Source organism: Lineus longissimus, chromosome 12, assembly GCF_910592395.1.
Source record: "Lineus longissimus chromosome 12, tnLinLong1.2, whole genome shotgun sequence".
In the NCBI taxonomy this organism is placed as follows: domain Eukaryota; kingdom Metazoa; phylum Nemertea; class Pilidiophora; order Heteronemertea; family Lineidae; genus Lineus; species Lineus longissimus.
The window spans coordinates 4,989,544-5,000,534 of record NC_088319.1 but is presented as its reverse complement, the minus strand read 5'-3'; the positions used below and the strand labels follow the sequence as shown (position 1 = coordinate 5,000,534).

Here is a 10,991-nt window from a genome sequence, read left to right as displayed (position 1 = left end):
AAAAGACATTCGGTGTGCCTTACATAATACTAACATATACTATACTATAATACTATAAATACATAATAATACAATGGAGCACAACAGTGTTCAACCAGGCAGTCAGCACAATAACCTAGCCATTGGCTAAAGAAGGTAATAGGGATTATACTTAAAGGGTTGACTGCCTGGAACACAACATTACATATTCCCCCGTCAATAGAAAATGGCTCCTGACATTTACTACTTCAACACATAAAAACACACTTAAACCTCAAATAGCAATAGAATTATACCAGTTCTATTCTAAAGGCCTAATCAACTCTGAATCGAATGAAACAACGCAAAGGAACCAAGATACCCATGATCACTTTCAAACATCAAAACCGAATCAGAACGCCTCAGAGGAAAAGTCTCTACTTTGCAACTTTGCCAAGAAATATATACACAGAAGAAATATGCGCAGTACGTCCAATATTTAAGAATCAGGGTCCTTATTCACGAAGCTTCCGTAAGGACTTACGGTACCGTAAGACATACTTACGGCACCGCGAATATTTCCGCTGTATTCACAGAGCGACCGTAACTTTGCGGATCCGTATGTCAGGACCGCAAATCAGCGTGAGGTCCTGCGCCGTCCGCAAGCATTACTACAGATATACCGATTTGTAATGGCAGTCGTATTGATAGTCGAGGAAGGAATAAACAGGCGTGCGTGGAGGCGTCAGCGAGTGTTTCGGGACAGACTTCAGCCATTCGATATTTATGATGACAGAGACCTCATATCACGGTACAGGATGCCAAGGCATGTTTTGATGGAAGTGATAGATCTGATTCGTGACGAAGTCGAACACCCAACCACTAGGTCGCATGCAATTCCAGCTGTGCTTCAAATCCTACGTGCAATCAGGTATTACGCAACTGGAAGTTTTCAGCTTGTTACGGGAGACCTCGGTAATGTAAGTCAGCCATCCATATCCCGAATAATCTTCAGAGTTTCGTCTGCTCTACAAGAGGTGTCTGCCAGGATAATTCGATTTCCGATGGACCAAGCTGGACAAAATAGATTGAAAGAGGGCTTTTACAGTGATGACCGCAGGATCCCAAATGTCTTGGGATGTGTAGATGGTAGTCTCGTGCCGATCAAGCGCCCTTCACAAAATGAAGAGGCTTATGTATGCAGGCATCAATGCCCAGCAATAAACGTGCAAGGTGTCTGCTCGGAGGATAAAAAATTCCTCAACATAGTTGCAAATTGGCCAGGGGCTACTCATGACGCGTTCATTTGGCGCCAATGCGATCTCAGCCGGTTGTTGCAGAATGGTGGAGGAAACGATGGCTACCTACTTGGAGACAGTGCGTATCCCTTGGCGCCGTGGCTTTTGACACCAATTCGAAATACAGAAAACGAGGCAGAGAGGAGGTATAATTCTCATCAAAGACGTATGAGACAAAGAATTGAGGGAACATTTTCGAGGTGGAAAATGCGGTGGTTGTGCCTACATAGAGATGGTAAGTAGTGCCATAAAACCGCTGTTGTAAGGTCTATACAGTGCCATCATTATCCAGTTTGGCTATCTTTGACTTTATTGTCAGGTTTCAGATAGAGTGGACCTACATTAAGTATGTAAAACTCATTTGCATTTCTTTTAGGTGGCAACCTTACACTCCGGCCGGAGAGAAGTTGCAAGGTTATCATGGCAACTGCTGTCCTCCATAATATATGTGAGGTGCATGGTTTACCAGTGCCACGGGGTGCACCACCTAACTTGGTGGACGATGCAGACTTGGACAGAAACCCCCCACTCTATCCAGATGATGCGGATGGTCAAGCTGTAAGGAACAGAGTAATTAGACAAAATTTCGGAAATTGAAGTATGTAATTATTCAATAATACAATACATAGTTGCAATACAGAGTGGCTTCCGCATACATTACTTGATAACTTTTGGAAGAAGGCTAGTGCGCACCCTTCTTACCCAGCTTTTGAGATAAACCTTCAGTGATGGCGCTTACATTGGGACGGGGTTTAGGAGCATTGCTGATAGATTGTTGGCGAGTCATCAGTTCCAATTTTTTCTTTTCAATGTCAACAAGTTGCTCAAGAGTGGTCAGAGTCTTCTCTTCGACCTGCAAGCGGCGCTTGTCAACATCAAGCCGGCGGGTTTCAACGTCCAGCATCATTTCGGTTACGGATTTCTTCCCTGCACTTGTACTGTTACTTGTAGTTGGGCTAACACGGGGAGTCTTTTTTGGAGGCGGCTTTTCAACGCGAAAGTCCTCGTCCTGGCTATCAGCTGGTTCATCGAAGTCGGAGTAATTGCCGAATGTCTGTGTCGGTGCCTCCATCAGCTCATCGAAAGCATCATCGGACTCGACACAAGCACGAGTTGCCGTTGCACTTTGACGCGAACGCTGCAATACAAACAATGTGACGTAATATTGACTGCCTACAGTGGAAATTATTTCGCCATGATGAGGTATAACTTCATTCTTGTAGATTTAAGGTTATATGAATACTTTGAATTGTATTTCAGCATGTTATCCAGCCGACGTCTGACCAAACAATACGCTAATACGTCCTTAGAGGAGGAATACCTGCTACCGCCCCCTGGTAGGCATTCAAAACTGGGTCAGATCGAACAATAGGCCTAGTCCAAGCTGCTACCAGAGGGAAAATGACGCACGAGATAAATGTTGTTATGGGATGCAATAATTTGATAAGTTAATTAGCCGAAGTGTGTGGTATGTCAAGGGTTCAGTAACTTATGTGATTAAAGCTTATTTTCACAAGTTCCTACCTTTGATTCTTTCTTATAGCTCGGTAAAGCGGCGGTGTCATACTCGTCACGGTTGTTAATACCGAAAACTTGAGCAGCTCCCAGCATCCCGATGACACGTCGCTCTGTATCGGTCAGAGAATCGCTCTTGGGACTCCTCGGGACATTACCGGTCTTGCCATCCCTTGTCCGATCCTCGTTGGCTTTTTTCTTGGCACGCACTTCAATATCGTCCCACTTCTTTTTTACTTCCTCTACAGTTCGTAGACACGGGCTGATGGCGTTTAACTTCCTAGATATTTCCAACCACGCGTCATTTTTTCTTTTAAGGGTGACTTGGTCACTGAATTTCGATGAAATAATACGGTAGTTGTCCTCCACCAACTCAATTAGTCGATTAGTTTCGTTGGGAGTGAAGTTTTTCTTTCTCGTCCTCTTTGGCTCCGACATCTTCACGGCTTCAGAACCACAGACCAAGTGACTCTACAAACGTCTGGCCAGTGTATTAAAACGCATGCCGAAACACTGACGAATAAGGCAATAAGAGTCTTATGTAAGAGGAATATTTGTCCCATTGCTATCCATTGATTATGCCTTCACAATTTTTAGCCGAGTTGCGGTCATTGCGCAATTTACGGATCCTCACATTTATGGAGTCGTTACGGGATGTTTTGTGAATACCCTTAACCAACATTTCACGGTCCCGCAATGCCACCGTAAGGCCCTATTTGCGGTACCGTAACTCAAAAATTTGCGGAAGCTTCGTGAATAAGGACCCTGGACTTTGTACAGTCAGTACACATTGACTGAAAGAGAAGCTCGCACTCGAAGAAACATTATCTGTTAGATCAGTGTTTGATTCCAAATAGTCACCGGATCCGACTAATTGTCAAATCTAAACTATACTCTACAATTTTTAACTGTCAGTCGCTGCCACATTAAAAGTAACATATATCTTCTATTCACGTCATCACGTCAGTTGTGATCTGAAAATAAAACTAATATTATTGTCAGTTACTCGCCGTCTTTCATCAGTAAAATTATCCGATCCATTACTGCCGGATTCTCAGACACTTCTGGTCGAGGTAACAATGACATAAAATGATCTACTTTGTCCCGCCACCCAGGACGCTGCGCAGGAGCAGGACAACTCGTGTTTGGTGTTGGCTGATGGCTGCCCATGACATAATCACCAAATCTCACAGGAGGTCTTGTATTCCTCACAGGCCTTGCAGGTCGGATGGGGGACGGAGAATGAGTATCTGACATGGGGCTACTAGGTGGAGCAGAGGAGGATTCATTAGCTTTAGAATCATTAGGTGAACTGCCACTGGCTTAGCACAGTGAAAACTTCTTCAGACCATTTGTCCGCCAACTTATGGCAGCCCCGAAGGTGGACTTGCCTGACCAAGACAGAATCACCAGGACTTATTACCGCAGCTCTAGCTTTCAAATCATATTTGGACTTCTGATAACCGGAAGATACACCTTGATGCCTCTGAGCCATCTCAAAAGCACAAGTAAGGCGTTCCTTCAATGACTTGGTATACGACGTAAAATCTACACCATCCGTGCCCTTGTCACTACCGATATCAAAAGCAACATCAACAGGTAACTGTGGATTTCTTCTAAACATGAGAAAGTATGGGCTATAGCCTGTAGAATCGTGCTTTGTGCAGTTATAGGCGTGCGTGAGGGTGGACAGGTACTGTGACCAGTTGTTCTTTTTCTCCTCTGACAATGTCCCTAACATAGAAAGTAGTGTGCGATTAAATCTTTCACACAACCCATTGCCCATTGGATGATAAGGGGTGGTATGAGACTTATCCATCCCACCTAACAAACACAGTTCCTTGATCACACTCGACTCAAAATTTCGACCTTGGTCGCTATGGAACCTAGCAGGGAAACCATAATGCACAATGAAATGTTCGTACAGAGCTTTAGCTGTTGTTTTGGCTGTTTGGTTCCGTGTCGCTATTGCTACCGAGTACTTTGTAAAATGATCTGTCAAGACCAGGATGTTCTCACAACCTCGAGAAGGTTCAACCGTCAAAAAGTCCATACAGACCAACTCGAGAGGTTGCGACGTACTAATTGAAACTAGAGAACTTTTCTCATTGCTAGGCTTACGCCTAACGCAACGCCCACATGACTTGACATAATTCTCTACACACATGGTATAACCTGGCCAGAAAAATCTACTTTGGACCAAATCGAGAACTCTATCCCTTCCGAGGTGACCCATATCATCATGCAACTGATGTAATACAGAATCTTTTAATGAGCTCGGAAGTACGATCCTCTCCACTTCCTTCCCGTCAAAAACACTTGATTTATATAGAACACCATCCTTCACCAACAAAGATCCCCAATGCCTGAGCAACGGTCTGAGTTCAGGTGAAGGTACCTGAGCCCCCAAAATGTAACCGTCTCTGGTCCTCACCTACCGCGGATCCCTGAACATATCTCACAACATCAACACGTTCTCTGTCTAACTAACTTCGTCTTTAATGTCTCTCTCTGTAAGTACATGTACGTCAGTCCTCTCTGGACTATCAAGGCCTTCTCCACAAGAAGGGGCCACACCAAAAGACATTCGGTGTGCCTTACATAATACTAACATATACTATACTATAATACTATAAATACATAATAATACAATGGAGCACAACAGTGTTCAACCAGGCAGTCAGCACAATAACCTAGCCATTGGCTTAAAGAAGGTAATAGGGATTATACTTAAAGGGTTGACTGCCTGGAACACAACCTTACATCTAGCTATTGAATTTATTTTTGTGAGGGAGAACAATAAGGAACAACCATGATTTTGGTTGCCAAAATCGCTGGAATACTTCATTCTGACATATGGGGACTTCTTGGCAAGACTCTAAAAAATCGGCTTTATATTTGGCCGTTTGTAGCATCTATGTGATATCGAGTGTGCCGCCATATGGTATGTTTTTGACGCCAATAGAACCACTACAAAAACGACTCTCTCCCGGCATACCTACGTTCCAAGATGATATTTGCATTCTGATCTCGAAATACTTAGCCTGCTTTGGACAGATTTCCATCACCATAGCGCTGCTGATATAGCAAGTACATTGTATAAGCACGAAACCTAAAAATAAGCTACCAAGTCATTAAAAACAACTTAATTCAGCCTACAGAATGGAGGTTTTAATTTGAAACCTGGACCATTGTGTTTCTAAAGAGCCAAGATCCAAAGGCCCAGGTAAAATAAGAACTGAGTTGGTATTTAAAACAAGGGAGCAGGTTTTTCGCCAAGACACTGGATCGGGTAGCTTGGAACCGCGTAAGACTCCGATTTTCCGGCTGGTGAAGACGTATGGTCCTTTAATGCCTAACGTAGTGGTGTGGCAGTTTTTGTCTCACTGATATTAGTATTATGACTATTGTGACTATTGTGACTATTGTGACTCTTGTGACTATTGTGACTATTGTGACTATTGTTACTATTGTTACTATTGTTACTATTGTTACTATTGTAACTATTGTAACTATTGTAACTATTGTAACTATTGTTACTATGTTTACTATTGTTACTATTTTTACTATTATTACTATTATTACTAACTGCCATACAGCATCAAAATCGTTTAAAACTTTATTTATTGGCAAAGAAGTATCACAGACTTACTCGGGCAATTTAAAGTGGTATATCGGACCAAAATATGTAATTAGTTCATATTCAAGAAATAAATTGTGTATAAAGTGTACTTCCGTAGCCTATGGAAAGTGTTTTACGGATGCCCGATGTTTGAAGACGAGGAAGGTAGTGGTAGTGTGTTCTACGACACGGAGATGGAGAATGGGATTGCTCCATACCAATTCGAACCGATGACAGACGGGGAGTCGGCAGAGGAGGAGGAAGAATGTCAAATGGATGACGATGACTGGTTGCATTTGGATAGATGGTACGTTTTATTCCGATTTGTATACTAGGCATAATATCCTCACCGCCAAAATGGCCAAGGCTTAGGTTAGGTTATTCTACAGAAGTGTACCCACCTCGTATTTTGTCATCATTCTGTGACTTTTGAGACGTTTGAAATGTCCGAAAATAGATTCCCAATCAATCCAATGCACCCACTAGTTACTAGAAATCAATGTTCGGATGTGTGGCCATGCCATAATAAAGTCAACACTTCGTCAATAATGGGTAATTTTTTTTCCTAAAAAATATTTCTTATCATGCTTATCTTTTCACTTTCAGGTGCTCCTGTGATAATTGCCAGCCGATGTCTGTGAAGAGAGAGTGCCTGTGCTGCCGAAAAACTGATCAAGTCAACAGCTTGGTTCTAACAGAGGAGATTAATTGCATCACTGATCATCGTGACTTTGGGCCGATATGTTTACATGAAGGAGTGCTGGATGTGGCGTGGCTTGCCTACAAGCAGCAGTACAAGAAGAATGCATACGAGGGACTGAAACACGCAAGACTGAGGCATGTTGCATACAGACAATTTGTTAGGTGGACACAAGGATATTTGGGGAAAGACATTCGTGTTGTTCTGCCGTCGTGCGTGGTGTGCAAGGGGCGGGCATTCTTCCCACCCCCTGGACTTGAGGAGGATGCCCACTTTGAGGGAGTTCATATGTTCGATGAATGAAGACAATAAAAAGGATAACTAGAATCAATTCTTCATTTTTCATGCAGTTAGAACAGCTTTCAGGCATCTGGGCATGGTTGTTACAATGCATTGACATAGGTCAGTGGAGACATTATACATGTCATAGTAGGAAAATGAAGTTCCAACCAGACCCAGTGAAATCCCTACCGGACCCAGTGGTGCAATACAGCAGTAAGCACTTTATTCTGTTTTTCATGTCCCCATCACTCAATATCAGGAAACAAGGTTATCCTGAAATGTCATACTGTAAAACCAGAAATTTTTGCTGGCTATTTAATTGTGCGGGTGCCAGTAAACCACTAATATCTACCAGCGCAAAATATAAACTTTTATTCAGGTTAGCTGAAGGGCAACCGTCATCGTTTCAGCAAAATTAAGTGGCACAAGATATAAATCTTTTTGGGAATTTCCACCCAAGCACAAAAATGAATAGCTGCAAAAAAATTTCAGTTTTGGTTTTTTCAACCCATCTTCAGGGATAAAAGAAGGTACAATGTACATATATATCAAATGAATCACCAAAAGGGTAATTTACACAATGAACTCTTTTATTTTAGTCAATAATATAGATTAGCAGTTTGTAAGGTGACACAAAATCATGTTTTACAACCCATACCATCAACAAGGAAATGTCTGAACATTCAAGTTGTCTATATGTACTTTGTAGTACTCCACCTAAACTATTGGAAATGTCCCATACACAGAATAAGTCAAAAGCGTTCGAAGGACTTTCTATCTTTGATCAGCTCTTCTTTGGAAGGGCGATCAAACTTGGAACAAACTGTTGGTGGGTCCTCCAAGATTACATAGGACTGTCCACTGGTGACCAATTTCTGAACTTCAGTGAAAAATATCTGCACATATCCTGAAAGAAAAGCGACGCACATGTTATTTGAAAAATGATTACAAACAAAAATGACTGCTTTACTTTACATAATGAGCTTCCTTAGCAGCCAGGCCTCAGTTGCATTCTAGTAGAAAGGCCAACATACTTCTGCACACTCATTTTTTCAAGCTATTTTTGGGCTCACCAGTATCCATAAACTCCAGTTTCAGTGCTTGAAAAGCATATCTCTGGTACTGTCTGTTCAATATGAAGGGGTTTGAAAGAGTCATTCATATCCAAAAACCAGGCACTGAATCTAATCCGAATAGACAATAATACTCTCAGTTTGGTACTCTAATTCGGGCTCTGTGGGCAGAATCTTTAGATCCTCAAGTTGCTTCAAGCATTGGAATCGCCAGCCCTTGCAGGACACCTTTCACAATGAATGTGCATGTCAACATCATGTGAACTTACCAAATGTCGGAGTCTTCTTCACTGGTATGACAATGCTGTGTCCTTCTCTACCCCTGGGGGTCACCCTGTTGAAGTAAGGAATCCCATTCCTAGCAATGCGTTGACCTCGACCGGAGTTCTCATTGAAGTGGAGAGCGGCCAGCTGCAGCCTGCAAGTACACAAATCATAAAAAATAACCTTGATTTACCTTGAAATGATCAACAATGACTATAGAATATAGTGTGTGCCTAGCCTTCATTTACTGTACATCATGTCATAACACAAGTGTACATTTTGTAATGTAAAATACACATGCTTTTTGTTTGAGCAATTCTCTATTTACTACGAGCCAGATGACATTGTTTACTTAGTAGGCTACTATTAGCTATATATCGTCGGCGGAACATATTAGGGGCCTACCTTTTTCCATTCCCCAACATGATATCTGGAGGCTGGGTAATACAATCGCTGGTGAAATGCCTTGAACAAATCACAGCCGATCTGTTGCCTGGGGCAGGTTCCTGAAACCCAATCCTCGACCTCTGTACAAATTTTACCCATGCGGGCCTTCCCTCCGACCCAACAGCCGGGAAAGCAAACGTCGAAATGCCAAGTGCGGCATTGGCCACGTTCTTGCAGCCCCCAACTACACAATAGTTGGGCATAATGGAGAACAAATACGGCAATTCAAAATAGCTGAACAATGCATTCAACCATTATCAAATTATTGTTTGCAGTATGAGCTCCCTGTAATGACGTCACTGCCGAAGATTACCGAAGATTGCCGAGCGTTTTCAAGGTGTTTTTTTCCTCGTTCGGCCGGAAAGAGAGACACACAAAAATGCCAAAATAATGAAAACTACGGAGAAATAAAGTTTATCAGGTGCCATTTATTGACAGTTTATATGCATATATTATTGTGACAAATTCTAGTTTTGGTCCGATATACCATTTTAACTGTTGCTCAAATAAACGATATTCATAGTTGCACTTATCGTACCACAGGTACGAACAAAAGGCAGACTACATGGTGGGTTGGCTATACAATAACGTGGGAATATAAAGCAGTCAGCAGAACCAAGTATTTACAACTCTACTCGTATTTGTGCGGTAACAGTGGAGTTCAATTATTTAAAAATTATGCTCTGCAATGTGTACATGCCAGGTGAGGAATATAATGAGGAATCCATATTGAAACCATGCAATTTTTAAAATGCAATATTTATGTCGGAAAACATAGAAACAATAATTCTAGGTTGACAGATGGCGGATACTGTTTGGAAATACTCAATACCTTGATTTTTTTTAGGGGCAGCATCGTTCAGCTGCGGACTTTGGTGATATTGACTATACGTATGAAAGTCAAATTAATAATAGTAGATCGATTATTGATCACTTCTTTGTGACAGATAATCTGTACAATGACACTACTGAGCTTAAGGCTATGCATCATCTTGACAATTTTTCTGATCATTCAGCGCTCGTCAATCGAATAAATATCCCTGTTGAGCTTGTTATTAACGACAATGGCCAGGTCAAAAAATTACAAAATACCCAATTGGAATAAGGTTACCCCAGAAAACAAAACCTTGTACAAGCTGCACCTTGAGCGTAGCTCAAAGGATATTGATTTACCTCAAAATGCCTTAAACTGCCACAATGTTCAATATAAGAACCACACGGATACATGACAGAATAGTCGACGTATATGTAACTGCAGGCTCAGAATGTTTCCAAAAAAGACACGAAGATCAAAATAGAGGGCGAAACGTCGTTAGAGGGCGGAATGATAACATTAGAGACCTCAGGGACCAAGTAATGTTATAGCATAATGTTTGGAAGGCAAATGGGCTTCTGCGCCTGGGATTAATGATTTTAAGCGAGAAGCGCTAGATTCCTGAGCTCACTTATTGTCTCGTGACGTAGGTCAGACCAATTTCAGCTTATGTCAATGTTGCCTGTGACCCGATAAATTAAGGAAAATTTGATTAAATTAGAGAAAGTCGAATGTCAGGTTACAAGACACACGATTGACGCCGACTTCAATTATGAAGTACAGTTGGAAGCCCAGGGCTCATACCGCATGTTATGGATGAGACGGGATTGACCTCCACGTGTTTCCTGGAGAATTGCATTTTGAACCACGTGGTCCGTCGAAAGTAAAACAGATGTAAACAAATATTATTTTTATATAGCCCCCTACTCATCCGATAATCACACTGGAAATTATAAAGAAAGCAGGATCAAGAGGGCTTATTCTAAACCGCGAGATGAGAAATTGCGAAATCGCGAGA

At 41.9% G+C, this 10,991-nt stretch overlaps 3 protein-coding genes across 3 annotated transcripts; 1 reads left to right on the top strand and 2 right to left on the bottom strand.

The window, feature by feature from the left end:
- Nucleotides 1-1,938: 1,938 nt before the first annotated feature.
- Nucleotides 1,939-3,209, bottom strand: LOC135497224 (nuclear apoptosis-inducing factor 1-like). Its single transcript, XM_064786987.1, has 2 exons — nucleotides 2,781-3,209; nucleotides 1,939-2,394 (listed from the first exon to the last, which is right to left on the bottom strand). Exons 1-2 carry the CDS (start codon nucleotides 3,207-3,209, stop codon nucleotides 1,939-1,941), a joined length of 885 nt encoding a protein of 294 aa, XP_064643057.1.
- A 3,330-nt stretch (nucleotides 3,210-6,539) lies between these two features.
- Nucleotides 6,540-7,396, top strand: LOC135497223 (P2X purinoceptor 7-like). The gene is made up of 2 exons (XM_064786986.1): nucleotides 6,540-6,700; nucleotides 7,000-7,396. Exons 1-2 carry the CDS (start codon nucleotides 6,540-6,542, stop codon nucleotides 7,394-7,396), a joined length of 558 nt encoding a protein of 185 aa, XP_064643056.1.
- Nucleotides 7,397-8,058: 662 nt separating this feature from the next.
- LOC135496642 (uncharacterized) lies at nucleotides 8,059-9,229 on the bottom strand. Its single transcript, XM_064786070.1, has 3 exons — nucleotides 9,118-9,229; nucleotides 8,718-8,866; nucleotides 8,059-8,282 (listed from the first exon to the last, which is right to left on the bottom strand). Exons 1-3 carry the CDS (start codon nucleotides 9,135-9,137, stop codon nucleotides 8,128-8,130), a joined length of 324 nt encoding a protein of 107 aa, XP_064642140.1. The 5' UTR covers nucleotides 9,138-9,229; the 3' UTR covers nucleotides 8,059-8,127.
- Between the last annotated feature and the right edge of the window lie 1,762 nt (nucleotides 9,230-10,991).